Source organism: Sinohyriopsis cumingii, chromosome 3 (assembly GCF_028554795.1).
Source record: "Sinohyriopsis cumingii isolate HCF-2022 chromosome 3, ASM2855479v2, whole genome shotgun sequence".
NCBI classification, from domain to species: Eukaryota; Metazoa; Mollusca; class Bivalvia; order Unionida; family Unionidae; genus Sinohyriopsis; species Sinohyriopsis cumingii.
The window spans coordinates 43,750,225-43,771,565 of record NC_142963.1 but is presented as its reverse complement, the minus strand read 5'-3'; the positions used below and the strand labels follow the sequence as shown (position 1 = coordinate 43,771,565).

The window sequence follows — 21,341 nt, the reverse complement described above, 5'->3', positions numbered from 1 at the left end:
GTCATCTTTTTCATTCAGATTAACATAATCATGTTGCATCAAAGTAATGTTTTTGCTCATGATATTAAATATATGACATTTTTATACAGCAAAGGCAAAGCAAAAAGAAAAGAATGGAATCACAAAATATATTTTTTTTAAAGATAAAGGCAAGCAAACAGAATTTAAACTTTAGAATGAAAAAGAAAGATTTGATGGTACATAATACTTTAGCATGTGTGTGTGTGTGTACTGACCTACCTACCTATCTACCTACTTATATATATATATATATATATATATATATATATATATATATATATATATATATATATATATATATATATAAAGTTTGCATTAATTTTGTTATTTAATCTGTGTACCTGTACTGAAGAATAGTCTGGAACAGTTCATTGTTAACATAAGCTCTCATTTTAAAAAAACTTACTCATATTGCAGGCATTCACACTAGTAGAGCCAACAGAAGCTGTTTTGGTGCCATTTGGACATTGTTGGCATGTCCATGTGGCCTCACGGGTCCTGTAGGTCCCTACTGGACACTGCTGGCAGATGTTGGCAGCATCAACACTGGATCCAGATGGGCAGTCATCTGCAAAATAGATAATCATACAGTTATTACAACATTCCACTCTTATTATCACATGCATTCAACATTTGTAAAGTCATGTCTCATTAACTCAAGTCAAATCTTGTCAGTAAAACTGTCTGATTAACTCTACTATTATCTTTAAATACAGTTTATTTTTCTTTCATCATACTCAATTTTCTCATTAAAAATATTGTAATAAACCAACAGTAGAAGAACAGAAGTGAGGCCAACACTTCCAGACTGCAGATGCATTTTTTGAGAATATCAGAGCTGCACTACAGCAAATATTCAAAAAAAAGAAGTTTACTCATTTAATAGTCAAGTGCCTTGACTTTCTTCATCTTCATAGGCTAAATTTTGATTGGGGTGCAAAATACAGTGAGTGCACAGGAAAGTTTGCAAAACTAATAAATTCCCTAATGGGTTGAAATAAAGTTTAAACATTCTTATTGGGCAGCTTGATAAAAGATATATAAATTGCCTGATTTTTTTAATGTGAGCTTTATTTATTACTGTCTGTCACTGCCATCTATATCATTTGCCACCTGGTGCAGTAACATGGCAACATTGTCTAGGTCAGTCATGAAAGCCAAAATATGTCAATAGTTAAATGTTTTGCCAATTGGCTCCTGGCCAGACGTGGCAGTCTGATGGGTTGTAGTGTGTTGAATTAGAGACTATTGATACATTCAAACAATGGTTTCCATGATCTAAATTTTGATTTATATTTGGAAAGTATAAATAGCTTTAAGTGTTTCGTTGATTTCAGTTTTCCTTGCATTTAATTTTATTATAGTTATTTTATTTTTATTAACTAATGGTTCTTGATAATAGTTATCTCTCTGAAAATTGGAGTTTTAATTCACATCATAGCTGTCTTGTATTCAAGTTGCCTTCTTTAAGATCACAATTGTTTACAATTGTTATTGGTTACTAGGGGCCTGGAAATCATTTCTTCCTCAACCATTAATACTGGCCACCATACATAGCCTATCGTGTGCTGAAAAATGATTTTAAACCCAACAACAACAACAACATTATGTGCCTTTGTTGACCTAGTTTATACCTACTGACTTTCCTTGTAAGTGACTCTAGCAAATCATCATACCTACACTGTTTTAAAATGAATCATAATAATGGGTTCCATCAGGCAAGCACAAAATATTTAATTGTACTCACACCAGTTACGTCTCTAGTGTGTCTTATAACAATCCAGTTTATGTGGACATTTACCTAAAGCTTCAAAGTGTATTAGGATCGATAATAATAAATGACTACGTGTTCATTTGAAATTGCTTTGTAATTTACAGCATAGGTAGTTCACTTCATTGCAGCACTTTGTGTAATGGTTGCCAAAGAAAACAGTTTCAAACAAGTTCACCGACATAAATACGGCTACTTTCAAACAGTCACTGCACTTCCAGTTTTCAGCAAGTATTACACTTTTGAGCTACTAATTACCTCACTCATTACAGTGACAACAGGTTAACATTATAATAGCTATACTGTGACTTGCTAATGGAACCTTGACTTAACCTTTATAATACAGTGTAATTATTTGTCATGAAACCAATAAATGATGGAATATTATGCAGTGACATTATGAATTTTCCACAATTTATGAATTTAAATACACAAAAATGTATTTTGTTTCACAAAACCATGAATATTGAAATTCTTGAGAAAAAAGAATTCATATTATTTAATTAATGTGTCAAAAATATGAGAAACCAAGGCTACATCTGTCTCTTCAAATCAATCATTTTTCATTACTGAATCATTTTTATGTGATGTATGAAAATACAAATCTGAATGCTTGTTTCATGGCTCTTCTTATGTAAAGAGGAAATAACCCAAAACACTGTTATAACAAAAGAAAATTCAACATCAACATTGACCTGTAGCATTTTAAAAATGTCTTGTAAACAAAGAAAGCAAACATTTGTCATTTCAGTGACCATTTCATAGAAATGCACAATTCCTTTCATATATATTTTTTACAGTTATAGTAAAGGAGTATAATCAACCTAACTGCTCGTCATAGCAAAAACACTTTATAACAGTTCTAGACTTAGACAGTATATAACTAATCAAACAAGTGTAGCCATTATAAATACTTACATTTACAATCTGATGAACTGGTACTGCCAGTATTCTGTGTTGTATAGCCACTGATACAGGGGTCACATCTGTCCCTCCACTTCTCAGTGACATATGTCCCAATCGGACAAAGTTTACATGTGTTACTAACAGGATCTCTGTATTGACCAGGAATAGTGCAGTTAGCTGCAAATGACCAGAGAGAGTGTATGTCATACTGCTTCACAAAGATTAAACAGAAAACTCAGACAACTGAACATGTCTGCATTTACTTTCTTTCATTTTGTAAAATGTGAATTAAAATATTTGGTAATAAAATGCATGTAAATATTGCTTTAGGTACAGCTGCAGTTTATATAAATTACTAAATGATTTGAGACTGTTAAATTTTACATACATGTAGCTCAACAAAATAAAATATGCTCAGAAACTTAAATAGAACTGCTGGATTAATTTATTGACAAGGAAGATGATTTAAATACTGCTGTGTCATAATACTGAAAAAGCAATCTAGTGTTTTGATGTGGAAAAATATAAATCCATTAGAAATATCATAATTTATGAGCAGAAATCAAATCTAGCCAAGTTCCTCCCTTTGAAATATCCACTTGAAGATTTTAATTATTCCACACAAAAGCCCTATTGTTCACTACTTTTCTAATATTAATGGATAAAAATATGTGTTTTAAATGAAATGGTGGTATACTGAAATATCAAAATGGGGAAAATATCCATTACAATTTGGGGGTTCCTTAGATAGAACATGTAAAACATAGCTGATCCTGTTAAATCAGAATGGTGGGCAAAACAGAGATATAACTTTTGTTCTGAAATTAAACAGAAAAAAGATGTGATGTCATGTTTGTGATGTCATGAAAGCAAGCAGTCTAGTTATGTACCAATAAAATTGTTGTTTTGATGTAAAAGTGAGGTGGAGATGGAATAAGAATTTTCTGCATAAACATAATGCTTGTAAAAACACTCTCTGTACTGATAAGGGATGTAATAGACTGATATTAGCAACATGATGATATCACAAACTCTTATTCATCCTACAGTACTGATGAAAACAAACCGTGGCAAAATTGCAGATTTTTACAAAATAAACAAACTAGGTATAATTATTTACAATAATTCTGTACAATAATGAAACTGCAAACATAGTGTAAACTTTTTCAAAATGATTATAAACATAAGTGCAGGTAAATTTCTAAGCAGGTTCTTACTTCATTAAAACAAAAGTTCTTCATTGGGGCCAACACAAATATCCAGGTATTCAAGACTAGACCATTTCTTGTTTTACCTGCCAAGTGTTTTAACCTTCCATAATATTCCTGTGTGACAAAATCTTCAAAGCAACCATTGTGGCAGCCATCTTGGTTGTAAGATCAGCGCTATTTTCATTTAGGACAAATTAGATACTGTTACAAGATTTTCTGTTCAAATTTCATGTTCACAGGACAATCTTTTCAAGAGAATTAGTGTCAAGAGTTTCAGTATGTTTCACAGCCATATTTAAATCAGACTGGGACAATTTTCATATAGGGCCAGCTCAATATTAAATTATTTGGCAAAATTTCAAGTTGATATGACTTTCCATTTATGAATAGTAGCAATAAGAAAATTTTCTAAATGGCTGTCATGGTGGTCATACTGAATGTCAGACTGGTATTATTTTTACTTGAGTTCATTTGTCTTTATTCGTTACTTTTCGTTTTTGCTGTAAGCATTGAACCAGTCAAAGAACAACAATGTACCAGTATTACCTACTCATCCAACAAAAGTCCTTATGTGGATCTTTCATACCCCCATGTCTCCAAATGTGTATCTGCATGTTCTGTAGTGCAAAAATTTCCATATTTTAAATATGTCCATGCCACAGCTACAACTTTTAATATATAATGCACAATTTTATAATAACCAACTGTGCAAATAGTGAAACACTCTGTATTACTGCTCCTTGGTTTTAAACTTGTTGTGATCCTTAATTTGCCAGGTATTATATTAGTCAGAACCCTATTGGCAGCAGTAAAAATAGCTTACCTATGTTACACCATGACACATCATTAGCTCCATCCTGGGCAGTGATTTGGCTAGGAGGACACATATTGCAGCTGGTTTGATTCCGAACATCCCTGTTGCGATAGGATCCCTTTGGACAGATTCTACAGTTTTTGGAAGATGCCACATATTCATAGCCTGATTGACAGTCCACTAAGGAGAGAAGATGATATTAGTACACAGTATCAACTTAAAAACAACCTACCAAGGAATTAGTCTCATAATGAAGCATCCATGATTGTAAAAAAGTAAGAAATTAACAAAGGACTAACATACTATAATTGCAATTGCATTAGCTGGTAAATATCAAGATTTCCATCGATCAGAATGTAACAATGTGATCAGGTTGGGTTGCATTTAGTTCTGCATCAAATGTATACCAACTTCTGCAAACAGAGTACCATGCAAAGTAACAGAGTACCATGCAAAGTAACTGACACAAACACTTAAACAGAAGGCATACTCACTGCATGTGTTCAAAATGAAACAAGTGTTGGTGATTTTGTTTCTTCTGAACATTTAATACATTGATTTTGACAGAATCAAACAGCAAATGATTTAATTTTTAATGAAAAAACAGCATACTTTCTTTGACTATATCCGATATAAACCTGGATATAAAATGTAGTAAGTAGGCTTGGTAAAGGTTTCTTGTGTAATCAACTGTTGGTGTCAAAATGGCATAATCTTGAAAATATTTGCTACATTTGCCATATCAGACAGATTTCATTCCTTGAGAGATTGAATACAGTGACTGAATGATATTTCAAAAGATAAATCATCAAGCATTCTGAATGAAGCAACTGACCTTAAGTCACCTGTCAGTTTAACAGCAGGATGACCATAAACCAAAACAATTTAAATCTCTCAAAGAGGAAAATCTCTTATGTAGACATGTGTCTTAGAGATGGGAAAATCTCTTATGTAGACACATGTCTTAGAGATGGGAAAATCTCTTACGTACCGGTAGACACATGTCTTAGAGATGGGAAAATCTCTTATGTAGACACATGTCTTAGAGATGGGAAAATCTCTTATGTAGACATGTCTCTTAGAGATGCAAAATCTACCAAGAACACAGGAAGCTACAGCACTTTCATTGAAATTGACACTATAAAAGAAATTGAAACCACAGGCAAATTGATATTGGGATCAGTGGAATGGGTCCAAAGACTAGGATTATAACACTTTGGACCAAGTCTTACAATGTAAGATGCTGCCCCCTAATAATTCTAATGGGGTAGGAGGTCTTCTTAATGAAGTCTCATACCAAATTTGAATTCAAGCCATGAACTTCGTCAGAGTGAATGAATGGAAATTAAAGTAAGGGGTCAAGGGTCACAACTCTGAAAAATTGTACAATATTTGCCAGCCTATAAGTCAATACGTTTTTACCAGAAAGAGTGGGCTTCATCTTAATTTCTGAATCAACTTATACATGAATATTTTCATTCAAATCACTTTATTGCATGTCATGTCCAATTTTGTACATGCTAAAAAACTAAACAAATCCTTCCAAACTACAAAAATTAATGTGGAAAAAGATAATTATCATTTTGGGAAGAGATTATGTGTGAAAAAATATGACTCTACATTGAGAAATATTTTAAAATATTCCTATGATCATCAGTAATAAATTCACATGTAATTGTGCTAAAGCAGCCTGCACCAGCAATATATGCTGCTTAAATTTGTTTATTTCTATGTGTATTAAAACAGAAAAGTTAGAAAATACATAACCATGACCAAGAAATAGGGATTCCATTGCTTATTTCTACTTGCACCTTGTGAGCCAAATAAAATGTCTTTATGAGCAGGAGAAAGAGTTTTCACGATGACTGTAATCAGTATTGTTCAATTACCTGGCTGTTGTCATCTACTCATGTATAAGGGCAATACAACATTTTATTACTACTAAATAAACAATTTCTTCTTGTTTTAATTATGACATCCATTGTCCCAAGAACCATATCGCTTTGCAGTGTTATTAATATTCTAATCAAATATGCTACAGCTTTGGCTAGGTCATTCAAGTTGACATCTGTTTGAGGGCAAGATTTGGCCAAGAAGATCAACTTAGTCAGTCAACCAATAGAGAAATGAGGTCACCCATAGGATATTGGGAATATGGTACCATGTAATGACAGGAAATGCCAATGCTTACTCATGTAAGATTTTTCAACCAGCAGCAATTATGTTTTCACTGACAGAAGTTTCAAATTCAAAGTAACAACTAGTAAGAGCAGAGATCAAACCAAATGTCAAGAAACAATATGCTAAATGGTCATTTTTGGGATTTAACTGAAATGGAGGCTATATTGTGAATATTTAATTATAAATTATATGTTTGAAACTGAAGGAGTATGGTTTGTATTTTTAGTTTTCATTTACTATTTTATTAGAGTTTCATCTCCTTGACAAAAGCTTTAACTAAAAAGGGTCAGTAAGGTACAAAATAACATGAAGAAAAGGGCTGAAATCTCTCTCCTACTTGGGCACATGTTTTGTTGATCATGATGCTGAAGAAGAAAACGGGATGGAATAACTATGTCTCCCTCTATCTTTCTCTTCAAACTAATTGGGGGGGAAGCATACAGTGATACCTTTAATATTCATGAAAGCAAAGGTTAGTAGTGAAGATGATGAAGCCAAGGTATTGACCTGGCCTTGTCTTATACTTGTAAATGGATGAAGGATGGACAATTTACAAAATTAGCAAATTCAATTTATACTCCACATTGACTTCCAGGCCAGCAAATATGATGCCCATAAATCACACCTGACCTATGTCTTCTGAATGTGGAGTCTCATCCCAAGCCATAAATTCAAAGTAACTGAGCTGAAACTATACTAATGAGTAAAATACTAAGTCAAACGGGGCCCCGAGTGGCCGAGTGGTCTAAAGCACTCTTCGTTACGGATCACTGCCATCTCACCTCTGTCTGCGGTGGTTCGAGTCTAAGATTCAGCCAATGTGGGCATGTGAGAAAGCTTGCCAGTAGCTTCTCGTGGGTCGGTGGTTCTTTCCGGGGTTTTCCGGGTTCTTCCTCCACCATTAATACTGGCCGCCATGTATAGCCTATCGTGCTGAAAAATGACGTTAAACCCCACAACAACAACAACAACAACTAAGTCAAACAGGGGCCATAACTACTCTGTAAGTTTTGCCCAAAAATTAGTCTTCTTAACGTGAAACACTGTATCAAATTTGACTTAATCCATGAAGTCCTACAAATGCTTTTGAGCAGAAATACAATTTATGATGGGATCGTATGTACCGTGAGCTTATGGAACAAGCCAACACAGATAACACAATATGCCCCATCGATTAATATGGTGGAGGCATGAAACTTCAAAGTGCAAGAACAATTTTGCACTGTGAAATATTTTATGAAAATTTGACACATAATATTGATAAGAGATTCAAATGTTGAAAGTTGACAAAGTTAACAACTTACAGACACAGTCAGATAGTGCTGTGGCACCTGTCATTAGTGTCACATAGCCAGGTGGACAATTTACACATGACTCCTTCCAAAACTCAGCCTGGTATTTGTCATAATCACAAAGACTACAAATGTTTCTGGCAACATCAAGATATTGACCTGGCATACAGGCAGCTGAAAAGATAAAAAAATGCAATGAAATGACAACAGGAAAAAATAACTGTTTATGTCTGTAACAATCATTTGATCAAGATTCATTCACTATAAAGTTTTGAAACTTTTGATCAAACAATAATAATCATCATAATAATAACTTTATCAAAAGCAGGTGATATAATTAGATGCATCACACTAATCCTTCTTGTTACCTTTAATTATGTGCAAATTTAAATACATATTTCATATAAAGATGCCAATATACAACTCTTAATTCTTTCATCAGGATAACTCACCCTGAAAATAAATGATACATCAGTTCATTCCCCCAAAAGATAAAATAATTTAAAACTTAATAATATCCTAAACTTCTAATAAACGGAACATTTTGTAAGAACATTTTCCAACTTGGTACATTGTGTATATATAGTATAAAAATAATGAGGCAACAATGATGAAGGTTTGAAAATACATTTTTTAATTGAAATGTAGATGGATTTATAAATGACTACATATGGTACCATATATATTCTTCAGAAAAACTGCCAATTATTTTGAACATTCATTCTCTTTGTTAGATAGGATGTAAAGCAATTAATCATGGAATCATGACATTGATAAATATTCAGTTTGTTGGTAAGAATATGATTATCAACAAGTCAAAAGTTGTTCTAATAACAATCAGACTTAAGTATAAAGTATAAAACTAAGTTCCCTTTATCTACTGAGGTTGCCCCAAAGGTGTGGTTTTCTCTAAACTCCGGATTGTTTTGGTGAATTAAGTTTTGCTTCTGGTGAATTAATTTATAAGTACAAAATATTTTCATGAACATGTTTTTGAAGTAGCCTGGACAGAGTTGGTGGCATATATAAGGGCCTGTAGTTACTTATGTCTTCTGTACTATCTGACTTATTAATGGGGGTAACTTCTGCCAATTTCCATGTCTGTGGAAGCAATGAAATGGATATGCTTTGATCACATATTTAAGCTATATTATCAGACATTATATTTGCAGCAGCCCTCAGCAGACATATTCCAATATTATATAAGCCTGTTGTTTTTGTTATCTCAACAGTTTCCAAGAATGTCAGGCATTTTTTCAACTGATTTTGGAAAGACTGACAAAGTTGTGTTGGCTGCTAAAAAAACATTTCTTAGTTTGAAGTGACTTTCATAATGGGTCCATCAATTCTGGAAGCAATACTGACCTAAAATTTATTAAATGTATTTGCTACATCAATAATCTGGCCTTCCTGGTTAAGTTGCTGGAATTATGGGTAACTTTATGGGCTAAAAATATCCCTCATCAATGTCTTGTTCTGCTTGATAGTAATTTTTCTTTGTCCCACTGATCATGTCATTTACTTTATTTTTCCATGTTTTGTAACATGCTTATTGACCAACAGATTTTAAAGTCATGGATTTTCATGGCATGTAGAATGACAGGAGTTATTCAGCCTGGAAATCCTTTGTCATTATGTGTTTTCACCAGGTTCTTGTTTACCCACCAGCTACATAACAAACACTTCTTAAAGCATTCATGTAGTCACTGTTAAAACATTTATAAATGTTGAAGGAACTTTCTCAACTGTCTGAGTGGTATAATGTTTACATAAGGTCCCAAAAAAGCAATATTGACATCAAAACCTAGTAAAAATCCCAAGGCCTCTCTTGAAACAGCAACGAAACTATTTTTCTTAAACAGGGCACTATCTTCCTCATCATAACCCTAGCACCTGTTGCTAGGGTTAAACATTTTACTGTGTTCGTTTTTTTTTGTCCGTGTTCCAAACAGTCATCGCATTCAATTTTCATAGAATATCTGTTTGAGTCTAAGCCATCCCTAGGTTCAAAGCAATTACAGCACTTCCCTGTGTTATCATATCGTTGATTAATGTATTTGCTTTTGAATATTGGAACATGTTCAGTTATTGCATGCAGATAGTTTTAAAGTATCTTTTCATTTAAATGTGTTCTGTCCTTTGCCATGAGATGGGCCAGCACCAAAACAGACTTTGTAATGAATTCATATTTTAATGTCAATCATTTCATTGGCCCCATTTATTGCAAAGCGGCACTATTAAGGAAATGAATACCTTACACAGTGGGTTTCAAAGTAGGTGTTGTTCAAAATGTGGTCAAAACTGTATCCTATTTGTTTCAATATAAATATTGTTAACATAATTTCCTCCAACATTGAATAGCAAATATTAAAATGATGTGGTCATATCCAGAAAGGTCTATTTCTCTGAATATCTTAAGTATAAGACCAGTTCCCACCCCAAATAATGATTTGATTATGACATAAATTTAACTTCTGACATATTTAACTTCTTAACCCTGCATGCTATGTTTACACATTCTGAGGTTGTTCCCTGTCTTGGAGCTTTTTACCATCAGCATCATTTATGATATACCAAAGTGGATGGTATTACAGAATGGCAGCCATATCTACAATGATACCAAAGTGAGTGGTATTGCAGAATGGCAACCAGATCTACAATGATACCAAAGTGGGTGGTTTTACAAAATGCTAGCCAGATCTACAATGATACCAATGTGGGTGGTATTACAGAATGGCAGCCAGATCTACAATGATACCAAAGTGGGTGGTATTACAGAATGGCAGCCATATCTACAATGATATCAAAGTGGTTGGAATTACCAAATGGCAGCCAGATCTACAATGATATACCAAAGTGGTTGGTATTACAGAATGGCAGCCATATCTACAATGATATCAAAGTAGGTGGAATTACCAAATGGCAGCCAGATCTACAATGATATACCAAAGTGGGTGGTATTACAGAATGGCAGCCATATCTACAATGATATCAAAGTAGGTGGAATTACCAAATGGCAGCCAGATCTACAATGATATACCAAAGTGGGTGGTATTACAAAATGGTAGTCAGATGTACAATGATACCAGTGTGGGTGGTATTACAAAATGGTCACCAGATCTACAATGATACCAAAGTGAGTGCTATTACAGAATGGCAGCCAGATCTACAATGATGTCAATGTGGGTGGTATTACAGAATGGCAGCCAGATGTAGGTCTACAATGATACCAAAGTGGGTGGTAATAGAGATTGGCAGCCAAATCTATGATAACAATGTGGGTGGTATTATGAAATGGTAGCCAGATCTACAATGATACCAATGTGGGTGGCATTACCAAATGGTAGCCAGATCTACAATGATACCAACATGGGTGGCATTACCAAATGGCAGCCATATCTACAATGATACCAAAGTGGGTGGTATTGCAGAATGGTAGCTAGATCTACAATGATACCAAAGTGAGTGGCATTACAGAATGGTAGGCAGATCTACAATGATACCAAAGTGGGTGGTATTACAGAATGGTAGCCAGATCTACAATGATGCCAAAGTGGGTGGCATTACCAAATGGCAGCCAGATCTACAATGATACCAATGTGGGTGGCATTACCAAATGGCAGCCATATCTACAATGAAACCAAAGTGGGTGGTATTACAGAATGGCAGCCAGATCAACAATGATACAAAATATAAAAGCTTTCTACTCACATTACAAAATACAGCACAAAAAAGTGATGAGACCCAATTTGTAGGGGCAAGAAATGACCAGATTTTGGAACCGGAGTTTGCATTTAGATTTTAGATATTTTAGCCTGAGATCTAAAGCAGACCGGTCCAAACTACACATAGATAGGCAAAACGTAGGATAAGTTTGAGATCTGGAGTATAAAAAGTGACCAGGACATGAAAATCATGGGTCCAACATGCAACAAAAAAAGTCCAATTTTCATTCTTCTTCACAAGCAGAAATGAAATAACCAGTCAACAACGTTTTTAATACAGATAGCTATATGAAAATCTCTTGGAAGCAGATGTATCTGGATATATTCAGAAGTAACCCACCCCCAATGTGTTTTCTATCCCTATTTCAGTTGAAAATGAAAAGAATCTCCAGGAGTTAATGACTGAGTCACCAATCTACTGTTTTTGTTTTATGGAATTTACTGATGCTTTAGGTTTCTAGATTATTTATTTGGCAAGAACCCTGGTATTGGAATAGCCAAGAGTTTCACAGCAAATATTAAAATAATGATGCTCATCACACACAACAATTTTATGACTGGAGAATCAGAATTGGCTGATTGATCTCTCACTATGGAAGTGATAAGGAGTTTTAATCACTGGCAGGTGTTAATAACTTTCTATGCCATTTCCTTTTTGACAAATTTGTCCATATTACTGTTAATGATTTGAGTCACTGCTATGATGGACTTGTGTCATCATATGCTATTTCATTGCCTTTTTAACCTTTATATCAGTACTGCACTTTTTGCTTCTTCTTCCACCACACTTACGATATAAATTTTCAAGTTTATAGTGTCTTTCATTATTGACAAGAGAATTTTGAATAAATAGCAGCACAACATGAGTTTTCTTCAGTTATTTCTGATAACAAATTATCTTTGTCTTTATTCAAATCCTTCACTTGATCCTTCAGCCTATTATTTTCCCCTTCAAGAATTAGGCAGCAATTAACTCACAACACATTTTGTGTTTTTTTTTTCTTTCCAGGAACTCAGATTCCATCTTCAAATTTGAAAGCTGATCAACAAGCATGTCATGTCTTTTTCTGACAGGTATTTTATTAACAGACATTCCTGTTCTTTTAATAACTTAGTGGGCTTTTTTGGCATTCAGTTTGGGGTGCTGCAGACTTGAAATATACTTTGATTGTTACTGTAGTTACTATCGCTGATGTGGAATAAATACTGTGAGCAAACAGTTGGAATTGACCATCGGTCCATTCTTTATAATCAGGCACCTTAATAAATATACTGTTTGTGGAATTTATAAGGGTCATAGAAATGTTGATTTTTAGCATGTACTGTAATGAGAGTCTTTTTTAAGATCACATTTTTGTTTAATATTTATATGTATATTGTATGCTGGACCTATCTCTAAGACTGAGGGTAGAGGTTTTGCCTACCTGACTATTGCCATGGCTGAGAGTTATGTCAACTTCATTTTCTTTAAATTTACTTGAATTTAAATTCAAAATCTGACTGTGTTTACAAATTCGATGGTATTTCCCATATGAAATTGCCCACATCCATGGTATTCTGTTCTATCATGTCAGATGACTCTCTGCATATAAAGTAGACAGATAAAGAAGTATTCATTCCCATTTCAAGTTCAGTCTGTGGAATAATATAATGTTGTGTTTAGATATAATTTAGGGGGAATTATTTATTATAATTGTTCAGTGGAATTACAATGTGCTCACTGACTTTTTAGACTCAAACACAACTTAGGGATTATTGAATTCTGGGTTATGTCATTGTGTTATATCAGGACATTCAAGATTATTGGAATTCATTTGGAACATTCTATATATTTTGACTTGTGATGGAACATTTAGGATTATTTGATTCAGTTCCTCTTTAATTTTCACTTTGTAACTTTGAGAAATAAAGTGTTTGTTATTTTTATTAATCTTGTTGCTTTTGTTTTTCTGTCATATAGTTTAAGACCATAGGATCATAACAGTATTTATAGTGGCTCTTTTTCTTACATAGCTTAAAACCATAGGGTCATAAAACTACTTATAGTGGATGTTTATATAATGTTTATGTAATGTTTTCTAATGAAATACAATTAAATGTTTACATGAAAAGACAAACAAGAAAGTTGTTGTTGTTGTTGTTGTTGTAGGGTTTAACGCCATTTTTCAGCACGCGATAGGCTATACATGGCGGCCAGTATTAATGGTGGAGGAAGAAACCGGAAAATCCCCGGAAAGATCCACCGACCCTTGAGAAGCTACTGGCAAGCTTTCTCACATATCCACATTGGCCGAATCCGAGACTTGAACCCACGCAGACAGAGGTGAGATGACAGTGATCCGTAACGGAGAGCGCTTTAGACCACTCGGCCACTCGGGGCCCCAAACAAGAAAGTAATATGGGCTGAATCCTTTTCAAATTGTTCTTAACTTTGTTATTCAAACTACTCCACTTAATAATTTTTTCATATAATGATCATGACTTGTTCATTTCTGAAAATTGTAACAGTTATAAAATTTCATGATATTTCACGATATTCAAACAGAAGCATACATAAATTAGGTTTAGAGTTAGACCTTAATAAATGGCCAAAGCCATGTTTCATTTGTAAGAGTCTTGGCTACAGAGTTTGAGCCATATTCATCTAGCAAACCATTAAAATGATGAATTTCATATTATAAATGCCCAAATATAACCAACACCCACACTGGATGCCAACAAACACTTTGCTATATCAAATGCCTTGTTAGAACTTATGATCATATGGACTTCCTTTGCTACAGTGATGGACTAATGAAAATTCAGTACTGTGATAGTGAATGCATACATACATCACAGTTTGCAACTGCTTCAGGTTATTAAAGTACAACTTACGCAGGTTACAGCTGCTTGATGAATTTGATCCTTCTCCGACTGTTGTCGTTTGTGCCGGACATGCAGTACACTTAGCAGCTACATATTCGGGCTTAAAATATCCTCGTTGGCAGGGTGTACATGAACCATTACCTATGTCTTCCTTCCCTGGTGGACACACCACTGTAATATATTAGTAATGAGATGAAGTAAACATAATTAAAATACACTAGTCTTTGTTAAATGTGTCATGCTATAGAGTAACTACTACAGCACTAGATAAACCAGCTTGGGCATGTGTATGTGTGATTTGGATTTTTAATGTAGCTTTGGCAGTGTTTCAGTCATATTGCTACAATGTTTGCAGTGTGACAGTTTATAGCTATGTCTAGAGCTGAGGCATCATGCCGCAGACATGTAGCATGATGTCCCACCCAGTCACATTATCCTGACAACAGGCAGACCAGTCCTAACACTAATCTCTTAATGCTGAGTGCCTAGTAAGGCAGCTGTTTGTACCATTTTAAGAAGTCTTTGGTATGACATGGCCAGGGTTTGAATAAGCAAGCTTGGAATAAAAAGATCACTTTCAGATGCAGTGTGAATCTTAGGCAGACAATTGATTACAAAATCTGTACATGAAAAAAACATTTTATCAGATACCTGATTTGTGCTTGTAAAATAGGTATGCCCCTACTGCCGTGATACAGACCAATATGTCAAAAATTTAAAATGAAGAAAAAAACGATATTGCAACAATTGAATAATATTATCTAGATTCAAAACAAACATGTACATCAAATTACATTTGCCTGCTTAAAGTATTTTTTTTATAATCATGCTAACAATGTGTTTTGCAAAACATTCTGTACATCAAAAACTGTTTTAAAATGAAAAATATTGAAAAATTGCTTTCTTGGCATGAGAATCTATCCTACAGTCATCCAATATCAAGAAAATCTGATTTTATTTACCTACCTCATTTGCTTTTTCTAAACATCCCAACACGGTCAGAAAAGTTACAGAATGTGTAAATAATTAGGACACTGCTCCGGTCATTTGCATATGGAAGCAAATATGCCTAAATATGTCTACAGAGTTTATTTGTAAAATCTGAAGTAGTTTTAACTTAATCATGCTTAAACAAGATTTTTTTACGTAATGATCCAATTCTCAAAGGTTAACAAGAGTACCTAATGTCACAATGATCCAAGTCTCAAAGGTTAACAAGACTACCTAATGTCACAATGATCCAAGTCTCAAAGGTTCACAAGACTACCTAATGTCACAATGATCCAAGTCTCAAAGGTTCACAAGACTACCTAATGTCACAATGATCCAAGTCTCAAAGGTTCACAAGACTACCTAATGTCACAATGATCCAAGTCTCAAAGGTTAACAAGAGTACCTAATGTCACCATGATCCAAGTCTCAAAGGTTAACAAGACTACCTAATGTCACAATGATCCAAGTCTCAAAGGTTAACAAGACTACCTAATGTCACAATGATCCAAGTCTCAAAGGTTAACAAGAGTACCTAATGTCACAATGATCCAAGTCTCAAAGGTTCACCAGACTACCTAATGTCACAATGATCCAAGTCTCAAAGGTTCACAAGACTACCTAATGTCACAATGATCCAAGTCTCAAAGGTTCACAAGACTACCTAATGTCACAATGATCCAAGTCTCAAAGGTTAACAAGAGTACCTAATGTCACAATGATCCAAGTCTCAAAGGTTCACCAGAGTACCTTATGTCACAATGATCCAAGTCTCAAAGGTTAACATGAGCACCTAATGCTCTTCTGACTAAAAGAATTCAAGATAAGACCATTTCTTCATTTTAACTGCTGAGTTGAAGCCATCTTTGTTATTCTACAGTGACACCAAAATGTTCAAATTAGCTGCTGTGGTGGACATAATGGACATCAGAATGAGATAATTTTTATTTAGGACGAAACAGACATCATTAGATGTCCTTTGGTGAAAACCTCACATTAATATGACCATCCATTTATGGGCAGCACTGACATCAAAATTTGCAAGACAGCCATCATGACATCCATAATGGATGCATCATGGGTGCCAGTTTCGTTTAGGATTAACTAGGTGTCATAGGTGAAAACTCCATGCTTATAAAGTCATCCACAGTAATCTTCCCATAAATTTTCCATAGTATTGGAGTAAACATGAGTTATACTCAATGTTTTGTTCCCACCTCAAAAACATTCCACATTCAAAACAAATATATGCAACAAAACATTGAAAAATTGCAATAATGGCCTGAAAACCTAAGCAGGTCATCTACATAGAAATATGCCTATCAAGTATCATGTGTGTATTTTAGGCCTGTACCATTTATACACATGACAACCAGAGATGCTAGTTGTTATAAATACAGTGAAAGCCCACTATATCATTTATTCAGATATAACACCATTGTGGTGTGGTCACTGAAATTTCAACATTTTTTCATTCATGGAAAGAAAACATTTCTTTTTCTTCAAACTATGTAAATTAATGTGTAAAATTTTAAGAATCATTTTATGAGTGTATGAGTTCATTATCATTTTATCATGTATGAGTTCCAATATAACACAACTGTGGCATTACTCCTAAAATTTTACAACAGTTTCACCAATTTCTTGAAGCTTTGTGGCAAACTAAACAGAGTTCAATTTAATAATTCTGCAAGACATGTTGCATTCTTGAAGAAAATAGTGTCTTATAATTGTGTAATTCTTATATGAATAAAGTTGTTAAATATTTCTATTTGTGAACGATCATTTCAAATGTGTTTGTCAATCACTGCACTCTAATCTAGGTTTGTTTTTGGAAGCTGTCTGCTGATAATATTATTATCCAAACAAGATTAAACTCATACCTTATAAGAGTCCAAAACTGGGCACAACAAAATAGGGTGGTAATTAATGAAGGTAAAACAAAATGTATGATTTTGGGGACATCACAAAAGCTACACAAGTCAGGGAACCCAAAAGTATCTCTTGCAATAAATAATCATCCATTAGAAAATGTCAAACATGAAAGGCTTGTAGGTGTGTCCATAGATAATAATTTATTATGGAATGACCATATTGATAAGCTTTGTAAAACACTGTCATCCAAAATTGCCCTACTCAGCAGAATCAAGACATATTTACCTATGGAAACTCGAAATCTATGCTACAAGTCATATATTCTTCCAACAATGGATTATTGTTCTAATATATGTGGAAACTCTGCTAAATCTGAGCTTGACAGGATTTATAAACTTCAGAAACGAGCAGCACGTCTACTTTTAGATGCATCTGTTCATCATCCCTCAAAAGCATTATTTACAGAACTCAAATGGTTCACAATATATAATAGGATAGATTTTCATAAGGCAGCTCTTTTATATAAATGTCAACACAGAACTGCACCAGAGTATCTTCAGGACCTATTCAGGCCTTTTTCAACACAATACCAGTTGAGATCAACATCACATGGAAACCTTCTAGTACCAAAACCAAGAACACAGCAATTTAAAAAGAGTTTTCAATACTCTGGTACAGTTCTGTGGAATAAGCTTCCACTACATGTAAAATCTGCTGAAAATATTAGAGTATTTAAGAAGAGATATCATGAGCATGCATGTGTTTCTAATAGATAACGGAATTTAGTATTTTAATACTAAACATGCTAACCCTTTACCTCATGCAAGCGTCTTTGGATGCCTCTCCTCCATTCACATGGAAGCACCTTTTGACGCCTCTACTCCATTCACAAAGAAGCGCCTTTTGATGCCTGCTGTAAACATCAGCCATTTTGAGCTGGTTTTCATAGTGCCAACTTCGGGGAAAACCCCTCTATTAGATACTACATTCAACTCTGCGAATGACAATTATGTCAGATCACGTGGTCACTGTTTATGCACTGGTCAATATCTGCTATTTAACGTAACTGGGTCATAATCTCCACTCTCCAAAATGGCGGGCCGCAGATTTCATTCAGTACTTACGAAGTTTTCACGGTTAGAATCACAACTATGAAAGATTCAATAACCTAGGTAAAGGCTCCGATATTGATGTAGGCAGCAATTAGTTTTTATAAATTATCAAATTCAGATGACTTAGTAATGTAGACGCAGACGAAAAACATGTAAATTTCAAGTATGGAAATGGCAGCTACGGTTGGTCATGCGGCCTCACTGACATGATGGTGAATGTGTTCTCTCAAGATTTTAAAGCACATAAAAAATTCTTCCGTGAAAAATAATTACACAGCTATAACAATCGGACTTACTCTTAAATTTTTTCACATATAATAGATTTGTACCAAAAATGTAAAATGGTTAAAATTGCTATTAAACATAACATACACTACATTGCTTAACAGTTCACAGGCAGGCCTATGCGTATGCTGTCGGCTAGGTAACAGGTGTTCTATTTATAGCACGCTGCACTTTGTCACTATGCTCTATGAGGTAAAGGGTTAAAATAAACACTAATTCAGTGCTATCTTCATATAATGTGCATTGTTATACTCTCCTTAAGAGGGCCTCAAGGGAGAATAGTCCTTGACTAATGAGTCACCCTCTATAAATAAAGCATTATTATTATTATTATTATTATTATTATTATTAACTGTTCATCAACAACAAAGCCACTAAGTCTTCATTCTGTTTGCTTTCAGTGCATTCTGTGTACAATTGTTGCTCAAACAAGAGCTGACATATGTTTGCTCATTAAACTGCATATACAACCAAACATCAAACAATGCGGTGGTTAACAAAATATTCTCACCTGAATTCATCATCAATTCATATAAGTAATTGCTAATCATCACAGTTACTCCGACAGCTAAATGTTCAAATTATGGGGCATTGATTTTTTTAAACATTAAAAAAAAACAACCACATGTAGCTTGTTAGGCAACCATCATGCAATCAGTTCACCAGTATATAATTTTATCAGTTCCCTACAAAAATGACCATATTGTTTATTAACAATTATTCTTGCTGTAGTTTTCAATACAAATGAATGTCAAGTGTTAATAAGTGGATATTTACAATGGATAACAGTACATGCAAACAAATAGCATTTTCTGTCAAACATATATATATATATATATATATATATATATATCAATGCATGTTTCTCTAAATAAACTAAAACATTTTATATGCAATCTCTCTTTTATATATTTTTCATATGATATGCATTGATTTAAGATGGTAACTGTGCCAATAAAGCATTTAGTTTTGCACCCACTTTTATTACCCAAACAGCTATATATTTTATACATGCATCATTTTCTTTCAGCTAACTGACCTGGATGCATCCAGCATGATGATATTTTGTGGACCCAACCATCATATTATATAGTAGGGTCACACCCTGTATAAAATAATTAGGCAGATTCCACCTGGAACTTAAGCAGACTCCAGGTGGAATCTGCCTAAAATGTTAAAAATCTGGTTAATACAAAGGCGGAAATGGAAAATTTGAGAAATCAAAGATGAATCCATCTAGAGTCCGTCTAACTCTAAGATGGACTTTTGTCAAATTCCTGCTATAAATACATCTTTAGGAATAATTTTGGACTTAGTTGATTTTCCACCCACCATCTAGGTGGAATTAGGAACTTAGTCACTGACATCTATTATATGAAAGGAGGAATCTGGACTTAGTTTATTTTCTAACCAACATCTAGGCAGAATGAAGAACTTAGTCATTTACATCAGTTAAATAAGGCATAATTAGGACTTGGCTTTTGTGTGTCTGTAAAGTTAAATGACTGAAAATATAGTGATATTTTGTGATTGTAATATCACTGACAGTTCAATAAAAATATCAATAAGATATAATAAAATTTATTGTTTCTTGTACAATTTGAATGATTTTCAGCAGCATTTATATTTCCTATATCTGATAGCTGTAATTTTATTGTTGATTTTGGGCACAATTTATAACTTCTTTTTACAGCTTTCCATGTTAAATTTCTTTTTCAAATTTGTTGTTGTTGTTGTATTTTTGTTTAACTTCAATTGGATTTAACTGCCCTCGAACAAGTTTTCATCTTGTTTTCCATTTTAAAACATAATTTTGCTTTTCCCCTGAAATGAATTTCCTCGATATGGACCCATTTTTTAATATCGTCTCCGAAACTTTTTTTAAATAATGCTCCATCCGGTCCCATTCCACAACGAGCTTTCAAATAAGTATTTGTTCAGTTTATTGTTGAACAGATGATCGTTGTATAAAGCTTTCTGATTGGTCAAAAATTTTTAATTGACCAATGAATCGTCGCGTAACAGAAACTGATGGGAAAGAGCATGTTTGCTAAACATGGCGATTCGAATTTTCGAGCGGGACGAGAGACTGAATAACCATTTGAAAAATGTGTGGCAATGAGAATACCCTGAACACAAATTTGATGGGAACATAATTGATGAATCTGTATGAAAACTGAACGCCAGGACAAGCATTTTGCATTATGTGCCATAAAGAGCTTTACAGTAGCGGCTAATGTGCTAAATAAGACAAGGAATTGAATCAGGAATCAGGATGATTTCAAAGTTATAC

The 21,341-nt window shown here is 34.0% G+C and overlaps 1 protein-coding gene across 1 annotated transcript in view; it reads right to left on the bottom strand.

Annotated features, from left to right (window-relative positions):
• The window catches only part of LOC149802771 (uncharacterized), a 308,654-nt gene that overhangs the window by 29,916 nt on the left and 257,397 nt on the right, over positions 1–21,341 (bottom strand). The window contains exons 69-73 of the mRNA XM_089953831.1: positions 14,796–14,957; positions 8,209–8,370; positions 4,733–4,903; positions 2,711–2,875; positions 428–589 (exon numbers count right to left, since the gene is read on the bottom strand). Coding sequence (XP_089809957.1) covers positions 428–589; positions 2,711–2,875; positions 4,733–4,903; positions 8,209–8,370; positions 14,796–14,957 — 822 coding nt within the window. The remainder of the gene's footprint in view (positions 1–427; positions 590–2,710; positions 2,876–4,732; positions 4,904–8,208; positions 8,371–14,795; positions 14,958–21,341) is intronic.